Source organism: Aphelocoma coerulescens, chromosome 27 (genome assembly GCF_041296385.1).
Source record: "Aphelocoma coerulescens isolate FSJ_1873_10779 chromosome 27, UR_Acoe_1.0, whole genome shotgun sequence".
Lineage (NCBI taxonomy): Eukaryota > Metazoa > Chordata > Aves > Passeriformes > Corvidae > Aphelocoma > Aphelocoma coerulescens.
The window spans coordinates 314,675-334,990 of NC_091040.1; the positions used below are offsets into that span (position 1 = coordinate 314,675).

Below are 20,316 nucleotides of genomic sequence, written 5' to 3' on the forward strand. Positions count from 1 at the left end.
CATCCTTGGAGATGCAGCCTGCAAGAGGAACTTCTTCTCCCACACAAAGTCCAGCAGCAGCAGCAGCCCCTCTTGCACCAACCTTGGAAGACACTCTAGTGTAAAATGATGGAGTGCTGCCCTTCTCCTGCAGGATCATCCACTGGACACATCAGCCTTGGAAAAGGCCTCATATGCTGGCAATTTCTGGACCAGTGACATTGCACAGACTGCTTCAACCTCACTGCTCTCCTGAAACTCACAGTGGTGCCAGAGGCTGCACCACGACCTGGAGCCGGGAAAACCCCTCCCTGGTGCAGCTGGGAACGGAGACTGGAGGGGGCCAGGAAATCTCCATTCACTAGAGCTTGGTCTCCAGCCAAATTGGAGCCAAACCAACAATTTTTTTCCAACTTCCCAGTAAACTGGACTTTCCAGAGAACTGGTGCTGGTGGGGAAAGGGGTCAGCAAGGGGGGGCAGGAGGCAGATGCTGACTTTGTCTCCAGCTCCATGATGTCCAGGCTCGCAGGTTTTGCTGGTGCACCACCCCCATGGGCACTCTCCCATGGGCTTGGGGTCAGGGGGATGAAGAATTTTCATGTGCCCACATCAGCCTGTGCAGGTGGAAGGTGCTAGAACAGGGTGTGCGGTTGGGATTTTTGGAGTGAGGTTTAATAGACATCAGAGAGTTACAGTCTTCTATGTCCATATTTTTTGGAAAGGGCTCTGCCCACCCCACAGGGTCCCCAGTGCTGACAGGAGGACTTATCCCTTTTTGAGTGGCCACACTGTCCCCATAGAGTCACCCCAGTGACTCACTCCAAGGGGCCATGATGGTGTCCAGCTGCTCTGCAGCTCCCAGCAGGGACAAAAGGTCAAGGGGTTTCCCTCTGTTGCCCCTAAAAGAAGCTTTCTCTATGGCATGTGTTCACTGTGTTCCTATGGGCTGGTTGGTCCAACAAGGAGTGATGGGCTCAGTCAGCCCAGGGCCTAAGTTCAGCCCAGGCACCATTCCCAGGGCTGAGGTCAGGCCCTGAGGAAAAGGGGTTTCGTTGATTAAATACAAAACAAAACAAAGGAACTATAGAGCCCACCAACATGGGTCTGGTTTTCATTTTGAAGGAACTTTTTGTTACTCATTTGTCATCAGCCTAATTCCTCCAAGTCCAAAACACTTGGTGTGATGTGATGTGATTTCCTTCACAGCCAGGAGAAATACTCTGTTCCTTCGGAAAACGACTTTATGCCGGGAAAAGGGTCACTTTGGCAGGAAGCAGCATGAGATGGACCTTGGCTGTGTCCCACAGGAGCAGTTTCCCTCCTGTGCTTGCCCTTGTGGCCCACTGCAGGTGGCCAGGGTGTTGCTGAAGGGAGTCTGTCAGGCGTGGGGAGATGTCCTGCCAAGGACAAGTTGAGCTGAGTCCCCTGCGCCAAGTCAGGAGGGGACAGGGACCCTGCAGGGGTGGAGCTGAGTCTCACCCACCCCATCCACCCCAGTCTTTCTCTTTTCTCTTTTTTCTGCCTCTCCCTTGATTCTCCTCCATCTCCTTCCCTCCCTCCTGTCCCAGCCCCTTCCCCGTCCCTCCCGACAACGCCAGGAGCCAAAAGGACTTTGCCCCCCAAGGCAGTGCTCGCTCCTTCCCGCTCCTTCCCGCAAGCCTTGGAGCCGCCGAAGGGAGAGCAGAATGCTCCGGTCTTATCTGCGAGGAGAGGCAGGCTCGGTGGGCAGGGTTTGCGCGAAAGCTGCTGGCTTATAAGCAGCCGGCAGCGGAGGCAAAGCTGTCTCGGAAGGCACCGAACGGGGCCCCCTCCGTGCAGCGCTCCCGCCGCGATGCCCGCGGCGCTGGGGCTGCTGCTCTGGCTGAGCCTGGCAGGTGCCCTTCGGCCCGGCCTCGAGCCCCCCCAGCATGCCACCACCGAGGAAGGGGCCACCTTGTTCGCCAGAGACTACAACAGCACGGCCGAGCTCGTCTTCTTCGACAGCGTCTCGGCCAGCTGGAATTACAACACCAACCTGACGGCCGAAAATGCTGCTCTGCAGGTGGGTGGTGGGACGGGGGCGATGCTACCACGGGGGTGTCCCCAGCACCGGAGGCTGGGGGGGCTGGGTCACGGTGGAGACACTTGGTGTGGTTCCCTTCCTCCCTGCGGGTTTCTGTCTCAGCACCTCAGGGTGGCAAACCAGGGCTGGGACTTGTAGTCCAGGAGCCACTGGGTTTTGCCCCAAATCTGTTTTCAGAGAGACTCTGCCCCAGAGTGACAGCTCTCGTCCCAGAGCAGAGTCCTGGTTACTTTTAGAGGTGATTCCCTCCTCCCAGCACCTTCCACTTTCCTTTCCCCCTTCCCAGAACTGAGTCAGGTGTCAATTGTCCCTGTCCCCATCCCTGCCTGGTGTCACCACATCCAAGTGCTGGGGGTTTTCATTTGGGGCAGACACCAGGAGCCCAAAATGCACAAGCAGCTGGGTGGCATCGGGTCCGAGGCTGCCACCTCTTGTCCCTGTGTCCCCAGCCCACGGGGACAAAGACAGCTTTGGGAAAGCATTCCAGGCTATAGGGAATTAGACATCAGCCCAGCTACGGGCAGGCAGAACCCCTGCGGGGAGCAATGCTGTGTGCATCCCACAGGCATGGGTGTGTTTTCCCAGGGGTTTCCATGTGTCTGGGTTGTATTTAGTGGGGCAGGGAGCTGCAGCAACCCCGGGTCTGCTCTCGGTTGGGTGAGCTGCAGCACAGCCCAGGCCAGGGGATGGTAGTGCCTGGGCAGGCTGCAGGGGTTTCCCTGGCCCCAACCGTGCTCAGGGAGCCGCCGGTGGCCCCAGCATGGGGTCACGGACAAGTCACTGTGTGCAGCTTGAGGTCCATCTGCCAGCCCTGTGGCTACAGGTGCACAAGGGTCAGTGCAGCCCATATGTGACTACGGTGTGTTCAGCGAGCCCAGTATCACACAGGGGCTGCCACACAGCCCTGAACCCTCCAGATCCTGTGGGGATGGGAGCACAGTGTGCCCTGTGCAGGAAGGAAATGCGTCTTCCTGCGTAGGGGAAAGATCACTGCCAGGTCTGGCCAGTGCCAATTTGGCAGGATGCTCAAGAGGGCCCAGGTGCCCCTTCAGCCTTTTTTTGTCAAGCTGACGTGATGTCTGGGCAGACGCCCAGCACTAGCTGCAGATGTGGTGGGACTGGGGACCTTGGGGCCGAGCAGGAACATCCCAGTCACTCTGAGTCCAAGGTTAGGGCCAGGAGAGCACCTTGCATGGACTTTTCTCAAAAGGCGTTTCCAGACCAGCTTTTCCCACTTTATGTGCTACTAAATGTGTGAGGATCATGTCCAGGAGCTCCCTGCAATGTCAAGGCTCCTAAGCCAGCCCAGGTAAAGGAGGGGATCTGAACCCCTGAGATCAGTCCATGGAGGGGCAGCAGGGAGGTGTGGTGGGATGGGGAGTCACTGACTGCTAAAGGAATACCAGCTGGCCAGCAGGACTCAAAAGGCTGGATTTGGGGATCTGGGAAAGCATTGGGCCAGGCAAACCCTACACATCTGTAACACAAGAGGGGCTGAGTCAGGCCACTGGGGCATGGGCAGCTCCAGGGCCTGCCACGAAAGGGGACCCTGTGACAAAGGGACATGAGGGGCTGGAAGCCAAAGGCAGGGGCAGGGATGGGCAGAGGGATGTTGGACAGACATAGATGCACCATCTCTCGCAAGCTGGGGTTCTGGGCAAGAGGCTGGCGATGGGGTTTGGGGGCTGCTCATGTTTGGGTGCAGAACTTCTGCAGGTGCCTGGGCCAAGGCACTCCCTGTGTCCTGATATGCATCCTGAGTCTTCACCGTGCATCCAGGAGCAGGGAGGTACTGGGGTGGGGGTTTTGGTAAGGAGGCTTTGAGGCTGTGGGTGCCAAGGGGTTTCTGAGCCCTGTGCAGGGGCATCCCCTCCAGAGAGAGATCCCAGATGAGAGGTGAAGGGCCAGAACTGGTGGGCATGGCCGTGGCAAGGGGGGGTCTCAGGCAGTACCGCTGACCTCAAATCACTCTACCAGAGTTGTCAGGAGAGTTTAGGGTACAATTTGCCTGACTGAACACAGGCGCCTGTTCAAGGAGAAGACAAAACACAGCTGGACTCTGCTTCCTCCAGCTCCTCCAGCTCTGCATGAGGTCTGGGAAGGGGTAAAGGCATCCCCTGTTCAGAGGGCTGATGCAAGAGCAGGGTGTCTGTGGGGCTGGCACATCCTAGCATGTTGGGAGATTGGGGCCAGTTTGTACCAGTGATGCTGTGGGCACTGGGATGTCCGAGGGAAGCGGTGGGAGCAGTTCTGGGTAGCCAGAGGCACCTGGCACTTTTGGCATTCCCACCCCCGTGTCCCACAGCTGCGTGGGTATCTGTCTCGGGCAGCCTCCAACTCTGCTGCACCACAACTCCCCTCCTTCCCTGCTGCCTGCTGAGGGAATGTGAAGTTATGAATGAAGAATTAAAATAAAACAAACCAGGCGTGTTGGAGCCAGGCTAAAAATGCCACAAGTCACAGCTATTGGGCTCCATAAATCACACCAGGACGGCACATGGACACTGACCAGGTACTCTGCACTATCTCACTCCATCTGTGCCGGGCCAGGACACTCTCAAAATATCAGTTTCCTGAAAATACAGCTGTCACTGACCAGGCTGGGATACAACCACCTGCAATGCACCCCATCCCAAAATCGTGGCCACAGCTCCAGCTGCCTAAATAACCCCCCACAGTGCCGGCAGCTTCCTGCCAGCCCATGGCCCTGGGAAGGGAGATCAGGGCTGCCAGCAGTTGGGTGACAGGGAGACACACAAAACCAGGGACTCAGAGCAAACGGGTGAACCCCAGATGTGGCATTTACAGGTCACGGGGTTCAGACAGCCAAAGGAGAAAGATATAGAAATAGAAGTGTACAGACATAGTGAGGACATACAGAAAGGAGAAAGGTGAATGTGGCACCTTTATAGTTATCTTTTGGGCTTCTGTGAAGGTGAGAAACAGCAGGAATAGAAATAAAATTAAGCCAGACCTCAGAGCTCCTTCTGAAACCAGGTTCTGGCAGGTGTCAAAGCCAGCCCAGGAGCACCCAGACACCCTGACAGCATGGCCTGGACAGCCAGTCCCAGCATTCCCATCCCATACGAGACCCTGGAGCTCCCTCCAAAACACCCTGACAGGGCACCTTAGTGGGTGCTCATCGGGAGCTCCACAGGCGAGCGGGGGCTGTGGACACTGCTGTGCTGGCTGGAAGCTGCTGTCTCTATCCATGGCTGCCATGGACAGGGGACAGCCCTGCCTGTCACTCCATGTCCTGTCACCTCTGACTCCCACAAACCCTCATGACTCTGACTCTGGCCCCCAAACCATTGCCTGGGTGGTGGCATGTCCCAGGGCTGGTCCTGAGCCCCCATGTCCCCTCTCACCATGCAGGTCAAGGCGTCACTGGAGGAGCAGAACTTCACGGAGCTGTGGGGGAAGAAAGCCAAGGAGCTCTATGGCGACAAGTGGAATAACTTCAGTGACCCCCAGCTGAGGAAAATCATTGGCTCCATCCAGACCTTGGGACCCTCCAACCTGCCCCTGGAGAAGAGAGAGCAGGTAGGCAAGGTGGCAAGGAAGCCCTGGGCATAGCTGGGGCGCTGCAAAACCCCTTAGAGGGATTTTTCACAAGCATCCAGACTCTGCTGCTGACCTGTTGCATTTTGGAGGGTGTCACTGGCCTCTACACAGTGATTGAGGAGGAGATGAGGTGCTATCTTCAGGGCATGTGGGCTGCCTGCTGGCCCTGTTACCCAGCCCTAACCTTATCTTGGAGCTACCCCAGCAGGAACTGGAGATTCCCTGCTTTCATAGAGCAGTCTTGGGCATCACATGGAGACCAGCCAGACTGTGCCCATGGCTGGAGCCAGCTGTTCCAACCCCTCTGGGCTCATCAGGTATGCAGCCCACTGAAAAGAAGGGCTGATGCAGCCACCCAGTTCCTGAGTCCCCCATGAGACAAGGAATGCTGTGCCTTGGTGACACAGTTCCATGCTAGGAACATCAGGACATCCTGAGCCTTCCCCATCACAGTCCTTAGCTTTAAGGGCCGTTTACCTGAATTTTGATTTCCATGCATGAAAATATTGCCCAGGCTGAGGCTGGCAGCCACTCACCTCTGCATAAGCACAGGGACAGGCCCTTCCATCCTGACCCACAGCTCCCTGACAGCCATTCCCACCAAAACCCTGACAAAGCCTAGTGATACAATCCCTTCCGGAGAACTGTCGGCCCCGGTTCCTTCCAGGAAACCCATCCCTGCCTTCTCCCAAATAACAGACAGCATCATGTCTCCTCCCTGCACATCAGTCATGTCTCGCCCATCCCTGGGCAGCTCTATCCCACAGCCACCATTGTCCCAATCGCCATCCTCTCTGCACAGCTGGAGCAGAGGAATGGGAGTGGAGAGAGGGACTGAGCAAAGGAATTTCCTTCCCTGGGAATGGGCTTCCCAGGCATGTTCCAGGAAACCTCCTGTTGTTATTGTTTGCTGTTGTTGAAGTTCACAGAAATAAATCCCCCTCATCCTCCTGCTTTTCTTCTCCTATTTTTTTAACCCATTTAGATAAACAGCCTGTGCTACGGCCCTGCTGATGAACAGTTTTATAAACAGCTCCTCTCTGGAGCATGGCTGTGCAGGGATTGTCTGTCCCTGCTCTCACCATGCCAAAACCCTGAGTGATAACACACTTATCTCACCAAAGACATGCTGTTTATACACCAGTCCTTCCCCACATCTTCCCGACACACACACTCCAGAGCTCAGAAGCCTGTAGATCCCTCCTGAAGGGCTGTTCTGTCCCCTTGCAGCCCCAACGTCTTTTCCTTTCCCACAGTATAACACCATCCTGAGTGACATGGACAAAATCTACTCCACGGCCAAGGTGTGCTTGCCCAATGGCACCTGCTGGGATCTGGAGCCAGGTATGCTCCCTGTCCCCCTGATCCTGCCAGCTGCTGAGCACCCCATAGCCATGACTTTGTCCTGGTCCCCACATCCTCAGTGGACTGGGGTTGGCATGTGCCACTCATGTTCATCAGGATTGTCCCAGGGTGAGGATGGGCACTTGGGTCTGGTGTGGTGGTGGTGGTACTTCTGCAGAGCTGTAGCATATGCCCCCCTCTCCTGCCCCTTTCTTATGTTCTACTTGTCCCCTTTGTCCCAGACCTCTCGGACATCATGGCCACCTCCCGCAGCTACAAGAAGCTGCTCTACGCCTGGGAGGGGTGGCACAATGCCGCAGGGAACCCGCTGCGCCCCAAGTACGAGGAGTTCGTGAAGTTGAGCAACGAGGCCTATATGATGGATGGTACAAACCGAGGGGATCCCCGACCAGGGGGTGGTCAGGGACCAGGGGTGGAAATCGGGACTGGGACATTGGGATGCCCTACTACTCTCCCTACCCCACATGCAGCCAGGCATCCAACTTCTATTTCCCAGGTACCAACACTTCAGGGAAAGGGGAAACATCCTGCTGCAAGTCCCTGGTTCCACCTTTTGGGGATGGGTGGTGGGGGCAGCCTTTGGGGTCTGGAGCCAGAGGTCTTCCCTGTATCCCTGGTAGGATTCGAAGACACAGGCAGCTACTGGCGCTCCTGGTATGACTCAGACTCCTTTGAGAAGGACCTGGAGCGCATCTACAGCCAGCTGGAGCCACTCTACCTCAACCTGCATGCCTTTGTCCGGAGGAAGCTGTATGATCGCTATGGGCCCAAATACATCAACCTGAAGGGTCCCATCCCTGCTCACCTCCTGGGTAAGAGATGAGACTCTGCCAGCTGGTGCCCAGGGGTGCTGGTGGTATCAGAGGGGCACACACAAGGCCAGAGAGGTCCTAGTTATCACTGGGTTTCTCTTCTGACCTGCCACCAGCTCTACTCCAGCTATTTTCTCTTCTCAGGGAACATGTGGGCTCAGCAGTGGAACAACATCTATGACCTGATGATCCCCTACCCTGAGAAGCCCAACCTTGATGTCACAAGCACCATGGTGGAGCAGGTGATGGGCTGAGGGTCTCATTGGGGGCATCCAGGGGAAAAAACAGGAGGTGGTGCGCAAGGATGGACCATGACATTGACCCCATGGGAGTAGTTTCTCATACTTGTATAGGGGACAGCAGAAAATCCATATCTGGGAGGGGAAGGGACAAAGAAACGGTCTCACTACATCTCTGGCAATGACCAAAGATGCAGCAGGTGGACAAAAGTGGGCAGGCACTGGGACTGCTGCCAGTCCACAGGCTGGAGGCTGCATTCCTGCATTCACACCATCATACAGCTCCAAGCACTTCTTGCCTATCAGTCCTGCTCCCTTCTCCTGCCCCTTCTGAGCTCCATCACCATTGCTCAGTGCTTTTTAGGGATGTTCACCGGTTCTGGGTCTGGGCCTCCCCATCATGGTGAGAGGGCCAGGACCTCAGCCCCTGGGAACAACTCACCTCCTTCCCATGGTCCTGGGGGAGCATTGGAGGCAATGTCCAGGGCACGGGCAGCCCCTTCCTCAGCCATAACCCACTGCCTGCTGCCCACCAGGGCTGGAATGCCACCCACATGTTCCGGGTCTCAGAGGAGTTCTTCACCTCCCTGGGGCTTCTGGAGATGCCCTCTGAATTCTGGGAGAAGTCCATGCTGGAGAAGCCGACAGATGGGCGGGAGGTGGTGTGTCACGCCTCGGCCTGGGACTTCTACAACCGCAAAGACTTCAGGTCTGTGGGGACATGCAGGGACCCAGGGATACAGGGCAAGACCCTCCTCCATCCTACTTGATGGTCACCCTTTTGGGTACCCCCAGCCTGGCCATATGGCATTTTCTGAGGCAAGGTCTGGCGTGACAACACTGCCCTGCCTTCGCCTCCACTTTCCCTTACCCTGTGGGTGTTGCCACCCTCTCTGGGACTGTGGGGAGTCCTTCCCATCAAGGGGGTGCACAGGCAGCTGGGGTCCCTCACTGGGCTCAGGCAATGCTGTTTTCATGTGGCAGGATCAAGCAGTGCACGTCAGTGACCATGGAGCAGCTGTTCACAGTGCACCATGAGATGGGCCACATCCAGTACTACCTGCAATACAAGGACCAGCCTGTGTCCTTCCGCGGCGGGGCCAATCCTGGCTTCCATGAGGCCATTGGCGATGTCCTGTCCCTCTCTGTCTCCACCCCCAGCCACCTCAAGAAAATAGGTCTCCTCAGCAGTGCTACTGAGGATGAAGGTATGGCAGCCACCCTGGAGAGCTGGGTGACCTGTGGCACGGGGAAGGGACATGCTAGGGTGGGTTGCAGCCTGGCAATACAGCCCAGAACTGCCCCAACCCCTCCTCATCTCTATGGGTCCATGCAAAACCCCCTCTTGTCTCCATGGGTTCAGGCAAGACTTATTTTGTCTCCATGGGTCCATGTAGAGCCCTTCTTGGCTCCATCCTCTTCAGCCCTGAGGCAGGAGGGATGCTCTCCAGAGCTTGTCTGTGCCTTTCCCTTCACCATCAGAGCCCAAACCTGAAAACAACATCTTTGTGCTTGATTGGCTTTGACCTCTCCAGCATTCCTCCCTCCCTCCCTTGCCAAGAAGCATCCACCACCAGAGCTCCCAGTGCGGCTTTACAGAGGTGGCACCAAGCACTTACATGCACAGTCACAAGGGCGGTTGGTGGGTGACATGTCTGGCTGCCAACCGGCACGGCAGGGCAGGACTTGTCGCTGCAGACACTGCCCAGCTTGGCAAGAGCCTCATTCCCCCACCCAGCATCCCTCAGCCAACACGTCAAAGCAGATGGCGGCAAAGGAAATTGAGCAGTCCCAGACCTGCCCCAGGCGGCTGCTTGGTGGAAGAGGGACAGTCCTGGGATCCTCCTGCCATGTCATTAAATATGTTTTACGACAAGAAAGACATCACAGCAGCCAAGAGCATTGGGCCAGTGCTGCATAAACACCATGAAGCAGATGGTCCCTGCCTCAAGCCATTGCTGCCCAACTTGCCAGCCCTTGGCAGGCAGGCCATCATAGTGATGGCAGCCAAGAGCCCCTCAGGGAAGTGCTGCCAACCTCTCTCTGACCCTACAGCTTCAGCTGGGTCTCCAGCAGGTCTCTCTCCAAACTTCCTTCCCCAGGTTTCCTTGAGGGGAAAAACAGATGTGACCATCCCCTGTGCTCCTCGTGATATGGTGGTGACTGTCCTAGAGTTGACTCTAGTTCTGGGTCTAAACCATCAGAGCCTTTGCAGTGGTGTGACTGCAGATCAAACTCCCCCACCCTGAGGCCCCAGGGTGGAATTGTGAAGAGTTACCCTCACCAAAGATCTTTTAACTCTGAGAGCTGGGTTAAGGGCAAGGGGACACCACACTTGTCACTGTCGCTGTCCCCACTCAGTAAAAGGCACACGTTGCCCCACGTAGTAGCTGTATCTACAGAAACCTACTGTGTCCTACAAAGCTTCTCTAGGAGCAAGGTTGTGTGTTGAAATGCTGACCCCATTTCTCATCCAGATCTGCCCACCCTCTTGCCCACTAAAAGTCTGGTGCCTGTAGTGCTGTCTATGCAGGCTTCTTTCCAGCCTGGTTCAGGCTCTGTTTTATGCAGAGAGCAATATCAACTACCTGCTGAAGATGGCCCTGGAGAAGATTGCCTTCCTGCCCTTTGGCTACCTCATTGACCAGTGGCGCTGGAACGTGTTCAGTGGCCGCACGCCCCCAAGCCGTTACAACTATGACTGGTGGTATCTGAGGTAGGGGACACTCACCAAGGGTGGATGGGGGTGTGGAAGCTGGGGATGTGCAAGGAAAGGAGGCAGGAAAGAGGAAAGGAAAGGAAAAGCATAAAAGTAGCCATGGAGGTGGTGGGAGAACAATGGATAGATGGGTGGGTGGGTGGGTGGGTGGGTAGGATGGATGGATGGATGGATGGATGGATGGATGGATGGATGGATGGATGGATGGATGGATGGATGGATGGATGGATGGACAGAAGTACATGGAATCGTGCTCTAATTGTGCAGGTTTCTTCAGCACTGTGCCAACCCTTCCCATTCCTTGACTGGATTCTTCTGACCACTTATTATTCCCATGTTCATGCTGTTGTTCTCTGTTGTCCACAGAACCAAATACCAGGGAATCTGTGCTCCGGTTTCAAGGAATGAAAGTAACTTTGACCCTGGAGCAAAGTACCACATCCCAGGGAACACTCCTTACATCAGGTAGAGGAAGTGTTGGCAAGGGGACCAAGGTTTGGGATGCAGTGGGCAGGGGCCATGTGGGCAGGGACTGTCATGTGCTGCTCCTGCTCAAGACATAGAGATCTCCCAGCACTTGGGACCACAAATGGCGAGGTTGAGCTCTGGGACTTGTCTGCTTCCCCTTGTCCCCAGTTCTGATCTTCATGGGCTTCCTTGGCAGGTACTTTGTGAGCTTCATCCTCCAGTTCCAGTTTCACAAGGCGCTGTGCCATGCGGCCAATCACAACGGTTCCCTGCACACCTGTGACATCTACAGGTCCATAGAGGCTGGAGCCAAACTCAGGTGGGGACAGAGGAGGGTCAGGAAAATCGCCATGGGCAGATGTGTGCATGGAAGCTGATGGTGTGCAAAGGAATGAAGGGAGGGAGGGAGGGAGGGAGGGAGGAAGGAAGGAAGGAAGGAAGGAAGGAAGGAAGGAAGGAAGGAAGGAAGGAAGGAAGGAAGGAAGGAAGGAAGGAAGGAAGGAAGGAAGGAAGGAAGGAAGGAAGGAAGGAAGGAAGGAAAAGTGAACAGCTTTGCAGATGGACGGACAGATGGATGGATGGAAATACATGGAAGCACTGGGGTGGGGTGAGTGGTCCTCACCAGAGTATTGCTATTGTCCCTGCCACAAGCTCCCACCCAGACAAGAGGTCACTGAAGCACATTGGCTCCTGTTGATTCGCTGGGTGTTACAGGGAGTCCTCAGTTGCCACATGCAGGACAGGTAGTGGCTTCCAAGGCAGTTCCCAGGTTCATGTCCCACTCAGGAACAGCATCTTCAACCCTTAAGATGCTGAGATGCTATCACTGCTTCTCTTCCATCCATCCCCTGGCCTCATGCTGGCTCTTGCTGTTCTGCTCCTCTGCAGGGAAGTGTTGAAAGCTGGGTCCTCGAAGTCGTGGCAGGATATCCTCTTGAATCTCACTGGCACAGGTCAAATGGATGCTGGACCCCTTCTGGAGTATTTCAGCCCTGTCACCAAGTGGCTTGAGGAGCAGAACAACAAGACCAATGAGGTGCTGGGCTGGCCTGAGTTTGACTGGCGTCCCCCTGTCCCTGAAGGCTACCCTGAAGGCATTGGTAAGACTGCAGCTCCATCCCAGGTCTGGGGAGGGTCAGGAAGACATCCCCCAAGGGACATCATTAACCCACAGGCAGAAGCAGAGGGAGGTCTTTGCTGTGGGTGGGGTGGTCCCCATACCAGAAAAGAGAAATAGCCAGCTCCAGTGAAGTCCCACAGGGTGTTACTTACCAGGAGGCAGGTGTCGGAAGCTGTATAGTGATGTCATCAGTCATGGTGTGAAGAGTTTCTCTTCTCAGTTGTATCCTTTGTGCTCGCATGGGAGAGTCAAGGGCATGCAGCTTGTCCTGTTATCCCATCCTCTGTCCAATGGGACACCCCAGCAGGGCCCCTCTGCCCTCATTTCTTAGCTCAGCCTGCTCCCAAGTTGTGGCATCCTTCAACGGGGCTGCAGTTCTGGGAAAAGCTCAACTATGGCTTCTCCATGGGATAGTGCTCTTGCAACTCTCCTGACCTTCCTCGCCTCTTCCCCCATTTATTTCCTCCTCTAGACAAAATAGCAGATGAGGCACAAGCTAAAGAGTTCTTGTCTGAGTACAACAGCACGGCCGAAGAAGTGTGGAATGCCTACACTGAGGCATCCTGGGCCTACAACACCAACATCACCGACCACAACAAGGAGATCATGGTATGGGAATGACCCTGGGACTGCACAGGGAGAGCCAACAACCAGGGAAGGCAGCTGGTACCCAGGGCACGTTTCACAGGAGCTCTGAAAACCAGGGCAACCTCTGCCCCTCATAAAGGGGTAACATGCTCACCCAGGAGGTGCTTTTTCCTTGAAAACCCTCATCATCCCATGAGGTACCCACACAGGCAACTATGGGGAGGATGTCAGTCATGGGATGCCAGGTGATGTTTCTAGTGGTGGCCTGTGTCTTCTCCCTGAAGCAAATTCTCTTCTCTCATTGTAGCTGGAGAAGAACTTGGCCATGTCCAAGCACACCCTGGAGTACGGCATGAGGGCCAGGCAGTTTGACACCTCTGATTTCCAGGACCAAAGTGTCACCCGCATCCTCAAGAAGCTGAGTGTCATTGAGAGGGCAGCCCTGCCTGAGAGTGAGCTGAAGGAGGTGAGTGGCAAGGGGACAGAGCAAGAGAGGGTGTCCCTTGCCATCACCCTGTGTGAAGACACAAGCTTCTCTCAAAATTTAAGAAATGCCACTGGGCAGCCACCATCAGTCTTGAAAAAGGTGATAGCTTGGTACCATCTACACAAAGCCAAAATCCTTGTCTTCAGAGTTTCCCACCCAAAGGTTGCCTATCCCAGGCTGCAGTGGGGCCTGGATGTTTGGATGACAATGGCAAGTTGCTTGTTGGCCCCAGGCCCTCTTTTATTGTCTCCATGTTGCCTCCGTTGGGGTCAACTGGATCTTGGAAGGGACCAGAGTAAAACACCAGAAAACACCTTGTCTTGGTTTGAAAGACAGGTGTCTTCCAAGGAAGGCAGGAGTCTCCCTTGAAATGAAAAAAAAATGCAACCCCCTTCCCTCCGAATTATTATAATTATGAAATTAAGGGGCTTTCAAGCAAAGATATGAGGAATAGGGGAACTCACAGCCCATAAGACCAGGTGAAAGAGAGTGGTCAGTTGGACCCCTCCCTCTGTGACCAGGTCTTTTGTTTTTCTTAAGCACCCAGTAAGTTGTTCCAACATGTATGGGGACATGTATGGGGAAAATTCTTAAAGAGAAAAAGAAAACAGAAGGAGAACTCCTAAAACCCCAACACACCTCGATGGGCTGGGACATTCTCTGATATCAGGAGCAAGGCTAACCAGTTTACAAACTCTGATTTCCTTTGCAGTATAACACCCTCCTCTCAGATATGGAGACCACATACAGTGTGGCCAAGGTCTGCAGAAAGAACGAAACCTGTCACCCACTGGATCCTGGTAAGATCTAGCAGGGTGTCATGTGGGGCATCTGCACTGGCCCAGAAGGAAGGGATTTTTTTTTTTAATGGGGCATGAAGAAAGACCATGAAAGGTTCTTTCACCTTCTCTGTGATGGCCCCTGAGCAACACATTGGGTATAGAACCACTGCACGTGTTCAGCCCATTCAACAGCATCACTGTGGCTTCATTGCTCTCTCTTAGACCTCACAGACATCATGGCCACCTCTCGGGACTATGATGAGCTCCTTTTCGCCTGGAAGGGCTGGCGGGATGCTTCTGGGAAGAAGATGAGGAACAACTACAAGCGATACGTGGAACTGAGCAACAAGGCAGCCATGCTCAATGGTCAGTGTCCTGCTCCCCTAGAGCCTACCATGGCTCTAACCACCTGTGAGCAGAGGATTGGGCTCTTCATCCAACTGGGGGTCAAAATCCTAAGGGTATGGAGATCTCACTAACTCTCAGGAGATCTACTCTCTCACAGATATGGAGGGACCTGGAGTGTCTGAACATCAAGACAGTCTTGCCCAAGAAGGACAGTGTCTGACAGCTTCTGCTCTTGCCTTGTCACAGGCTACAAAGACAACGGAGCCTACTGGAGGTCCCTCTATGAGATGCCCACCTTTGAGGAAGATCTGGAGAGGCTGTATCTGCAGCTGCAGCCCCTGTACCTCAACCTGCACGCTTATGTACGCCGAGCTCTCTACAGAAAGTATGGTGCAGAGCACATAAACCTGAAGGGTCCCATCCCTGCCCATCTGCTAGGTAAGGGGGCTCTGCTTGAGCTAAGCTGCATCTCCCACGAGGTGTGGCTGGCTCTGTGCCATGTCAAGAGTTAAGACTGGTCTCTGCTCAGCTCTGGCTGAAGGGACAAGGTCGCCTGGGATGGGTCTGTAGAGACCAATCTGCTCCAGGGAAAGGCAGCACGTTCAGCACTACTTGACCTCTCTTGCATGGATGGGCTCCTGCCTACCTTGCCCTTGTGCAGGCAGGGCAGGGATCAGGCAATGCAGGGACCAGGCAACGCAGGGACCAGTCAGGGTGATCCACCTGGTTGCTCTCCTCTCCCTGTATCCTTCCTGACATGTGTCGTTGTCCTGTGCTTCCCAGGCAACATGTGGGCTCAGTCATGGTCCAACATTTTCGACCTGGTGATACCTTTCCCTGATGCCACCAAGGTGGATGCCACCCCGGCCATGAAAAAACAGGTCAGTGATCTTCCAGACTGCTCTGGGGAAGCCCCTTGGGACCCAGCAACCTTTGGCTGTAGCCACCACCCATGTTGCCAAATGCTCTACTGTTGCCAAAAAAATCCATGCCTCATCTGTATTTTCTCCCTACCTTTATATGCCAAGACCTAGATCCAGGTCTAGCTGACTCCAAGAGATCCCTCTGCCCAGAACAAGGCTACCCCTGTCCTCCCATCATTCCACATCCCTGGCACCCCAGCATCCCCCATTGTCCCTCACCAGGTCTCTGCTCTTTCCCCAGGGCTGGACACCCAAGAAAATGTTTGAAGAGTCAGACCGTTTCTTCACCTCTCTGGGCCTCATCCAAATGCCACAGGAATTCTGGGACAAGTCCATGATCGAGAAACCATCGGATGGGCGGGAGGTGGTGTGCCACGCCTCGGCCTGGGATTTCTACAATCGCAAGGACTTCAGGTGCGCATGGGGAGCAGCTGATGTGGGGCTGGGGCGGAAAGCAGCGTCTTTGTAGAATAAGTGCACGTGGTCTGATGCCACCTCAGTGTATTTTGCTCTGTGGCTGTGGCACCCCAACTATGGCACTTCCCTTTGTACTCAAGATGCTGGCAGGAGTCCCCATGGTGGATGGAGGGCTATCCGTGCCTGCCCTGCCCTGTCCTGTAGAATGGAAAAGCTGATGAACAGGGACAGGGAATGGGCAAGGTCAGCAGGAGATGCAGGGGAAGGAAGAGACCAACCCCATAGAGTAGGGCCAGCCTGACCTGGCATCAGATGTGGGGTGGGGGGACATAGAAAGGAAAAACAGCTCAAGGGGACATGGTGGTTCCCAGAGGTTTTCACACCACCACTGCCCTCCCTTCTCCCCCAACCCTTGTGTCCCATTCCAGGATCAAGCAGTGCACTGTGGTGAACATGGACGACCTCATCACAGTGCATCACGAGATGGGCCACATCCAGTACTTCCTGCAGTACAAGGACCAGCCCATCTCCTTCCGTGACGGGGCCAACCCTGGCTTCCACGAGGCTGTTGGGGATGTCATGGCCTTGTCTGTCTCCACCCCCAAACACCTGCACAGCATCAATCTGCTGGACGAAGTCATGGAAAACGAAGGTGAGCTGGAGGGCCACACAGCAAATGTGGGGATGCTGATGGGAACAGCTGGAAATGCAGATGGTCAGGAGGGGATGGACAGGGTGGAAAGGCTCGGGGACATACATGGTGGCTTTGCATGCATGGAGGGGACAGAACCTGTTGGGGACACCCAGGTCTGGGGCAGAATGACCCATAGAGGGAGGAGAGGTGGGTACAGCACTGTCTTGCTCACATCTTCATGCCCCGGGCAGAAAGTGATATTAACTACCTGATGAGCATCGCCCTGGACAAAATCGCCTTCCTGCCCTTTGGATACCTCATGGACCAGTGGCGCTGGAAGGTGTTTGATGGGCGCATCAAGGAGGATGAGTACAACAAGGAGTGGTGGAACCTCAGGTAGGATTGAATTCAGACCCCTCTCTGGGACAAGGGCCTTGGCCATCATCCCGCTGGGTGTTTTCTCCTTGTGCTCCAGTTGACTGAAGTGGGAATGATGAGATACACAACCCCTCCCTCTGTCCTCACACCCCACTATGTTCCTTCCCACTTTACCCTACCTCCTCCTCCCCAAGCTGGCCTGACTCTCCCTCTCTCACCCAGGATGAAGTACCAGGGCTTGTGCCCACCAGCACTGAGGTCTGAAGATGACTTTGATCCTGGGGCAAAGTTTCACATCCCTGCCAACGTCCCCTACATTAGGTGAGCCAGCAGGGCTGGGGCATGAGGGACACCACTTGGACACAGAAGCAGGATCCCCAGGTCAGATGCCAATGATGACACCTTTTTTCATGGCTGGTGGTACCATCCTGTGTGGGCTGGGCAGCTCCAGAGACCCTGACAGAGCTTTAGAGGAGAAGTCTAGATTTGGGGGAATTTCTCCCTATACAAGGAAGATGAGCTCATCCACTCCAACAAATGCAAAATGCGTCATGGGAGCAATGGCCTCAGCAGGTTGAGCTGAGCTGAAGCAGCTGTAGCTCCAAAGCCAGTGATGCTCCTCCAGACTGGGAGGGTGCAACCAGAGAATGAGTGGGGCTACACCCTCTCTTGCACAGGCACTAGTAGGATCCATTCCCATCTCTTCATCCCTCTCCACCAGGTACTTCGTCAGCTTTGTGATCCAGTTCCAGTTCCACCAGGCACTCTGTAATGCAGCCCAGCACAAGGGTCCCCTGCACACCTGTGACATCTACGAGTCTCAGGAGGCTGGGAAGATCTTGGGGTAGGTGTGTGGGCAGGGCAAAGCCAAGGCATCTATGTCCCCAAATGCCTTAAAGCCAGCCCAGCAAGACAAGAGGCAACACAGCCACTGGTCATCCCTCCCATCCCATACCTGGGGCAGGGTCACCTTGGACTGGGCGCTGGGGCTGTGATTGCAAAAGCAGCCACTAGATGGTAGCTAGGCCCCTGGCAGGGGGAAGGCTCCCTCCTCCTCCTCCTCTGCTCCTCCAGCCCCCAGTTCCTTAGGGAAAACAACCCCCTTGCTTCCAGAAAAGCACTTGCAAAATTAACCCTTTCACCCAGGGACTGCTCTGCATAAGGCTGGATTCACTGGAGGGTTTTAATCCATGCAAACCCCTCTTCCCCTCAAGAAAAACATTCTTGCCTGTGCTCCGGACTGGCAGCCCTGTGGTTCTGGGGGTACAGAGTATACCCAGGGATGCTGATACCAAGGGAAAGGGAGGGGCTGGCGGCCAAGAGGATGATGGGGAACCCACTGGAGCAGATTTCTCCTGCCACAGGGATGCCCTGAAGCTGGGTTTCAGCAAGCCGTGGCCCGAAGCCATGCAGCTCATCACGGGGCAGTCCAACATGTCAGCAGAGGCCCTGATGAGCTACTTCAAGCCGCTCATGACGTGGCTGGAGAAGGAGAATGAGAAGAACGGGGAGGTCCTGGGCTGGCCCGAGTACAGCTGGACTCCTTACACAGGTATGCAGGGCTCAGCCAAGCACAACAGGTCCATGATGGGCCAGGGCTTAGCCCTCAACAGAGTCAGAATGAAATGGAGCTCTCTTGGTGCCCCTTGGCCACCCCAAAAACCACACAGGGTGTTTGGAGGCTTCTCCTTGATTCCTCATGGAGCTGAGTTCAAAGGGCATCCAAGAGACCAGCAAGGGTGACCAGCTGGTGACCCAACATACCACAGCCCAGAGTCCCCAGCAACAACCAGGTATCTCATTTCTCTCTTTTCCAGCCACTCCAGACCAAGATGGCTCCAGAAAAACTGATTTCCTGGGAATGTCCCTGACCGAAAGTCAAGCCACAGCAGGTGGCTGGGTCCTGCTTGCCCTGGCACTCCTCTTCCTGATCACCACCATCTTCTTTGGTGTCAAGTTCTCCTCAGCCAGGAGAAAGGCCTTCAAGTCCAGCTCAGAAATGGAACTGAAATAGGGCAGCCACCAGCGGGGCAGCAGAGACAGGGTGCAAGCATGGGCACTTGGCCAGGCTGGCAGCCATGCCACAGGCACACTTGCCAAGGAAGCCATGGGTTTCCACAACCCAGGACTCCTCTCTCCTATCAGGTCAGACATTCCTTTCCACTATGCAAGAGCCAAAGCAGAGAAGAGCTATTTATTTGTCAATGTCTGCATCAGGGGAAAGAGAAATGCAGGCTCCGGCAGGCACGGAGCCGTCACAAGATGCCCCTGTGCCCAGCGCTGGAGCTGGTCCAGCCTGCTCACCCACCAGCCAGTTCTGATCTGTGGGCAAAGCCACAGAGACTTGAGTGACAGAGGGCAGTTTGGGGAGGGATGGAGCACATCCTGGTTTGCCTGCTGCCAGGCTGTTCGCTTGCATGGATGAAAAATAAACCTGTGTCTTGTCACCCTCCAAGCAGCAGTTCAGCTTCTTCTTGGATGTGGGCTGAGGGCTCAGTGGAACAAGCCTCTCAAGCAGGAGAGCTGCCACCCCAACACAATGCAAACACAAATCCCTGGGGACCACCCTGGCTTTGGGGCAACATAACTGCAGCACCCAGCTTCCCCCATCCCCGTCATGAAAGATCAGCATCCCTTTGCAGCATCTCCATCCTCCCCTGAATTGCGGCTCCCATCAGAGCTGACAGCTCGTGGGTTCACAATGAAGCACATGCCTAAGGGAGGGGTTGAATCAGGGCCAGAAATCCCCAAAGTCCAGACATGAACTGTTTAAAGAGCTGGGGGGTCACCAAGCCCAAGCTGGGACAAGGCTGGAGCTCACAACTGCTGTGACTCCAGCACTCAACAGCACATTTACGTAAGAGCCGGGGAGGGGGGTCCAAGGTCAGCGATCACCTCCTGCCCTCCAGCTCCTGATTATCTTGGGATCAGCCGTGCTTGAGGCCCACCCCACCCCCCCATCCCCGGCCTTGTCTTTCTTCTGCTTCTGTAAATAAAACTTCATATTTGTTCTGCAGTGATTAGGTGCAAAACTAATCCCAGGCTGGGGATTATTGCAGCCTTAAAGAGCTGTGATCTGCTGCAGCCCGAAGCAGCAGGGGAAATGAGGGGATCTGGATGATCCCCCCATCCCTCTCCCATCCGATGGCCTCTGCCCTCTGTCATGTCTTACACCGGGAAGCCGAGGCTTGGGAGCGGCTTATTGCACCTGGCAGACGAGCAGAAGGCAGGTGTCTGCCCGCCCACGCTCGGGTGTTTGTTTGCTTTCCATCCTCCTCGAGCACAGGACACCCACGGGGAGGTGGCACCCCAACTGTTCATCCCCTGGTCCCAGGAGCAGCAGCCCCAGGCCCCGGCACTCACACGGGATCCTTCCCTCGCCACATCCTGGTGCATCTGCTTTATATCCCGGCACACCAGGCCCCCTCCT

General features: G+C 55.2%; 1 protein-coding gene across 1 annotated transcript; it reads left to right on the forward strand.

Annotated features, from left to right (window-relative positions):
- The first annotated feature begins 1,598 nt into the window (after nt 1–1,598).
- On the forward strand, nt 1,599–19,341 carry ACE (angiotensin I converting enzyme). Its single transcript, XM_068996619.1, has 25 exons — nt 1,599–2,021; nt 5,418–5,585; nt 6,863–6,950; nt 7,193–7,336; nt 7,592–7,783; nt 7,928–8,025; nt 8,559–8,731; nt 9,007–9,230; nt 10,594–10,738; nt 11,108–11,206; nt 11,406–11,528; nt 12,098–12,309; nt 12,802–12,938; nt 13,225–13,383; nt 14,117–14,204; nt 14,409–14,552; nt 14,781–14,972; nt 15,318–15,415; nt 15,699–15,871; nt 16,303–16,526; nt 16,760–16,904; nt 17,109–17,207; nt 17,608–17,730; nt 18,251–18,438; nt 18,704–19,341. Exons 1-25 carry the CDS (start codon nt 1,812–1,814, stop codon nt 18,898–18,900), a joined length of 3,843 nt encoding a protein of 1,280 aa, XP_068852720.1. The 5' UTR covers nt 1,599–1,811; the 3' UTR covers nt 18,901–19,341.
- Nucleotides 19,342–20,316: the final 975 nt, after the last annotated feature.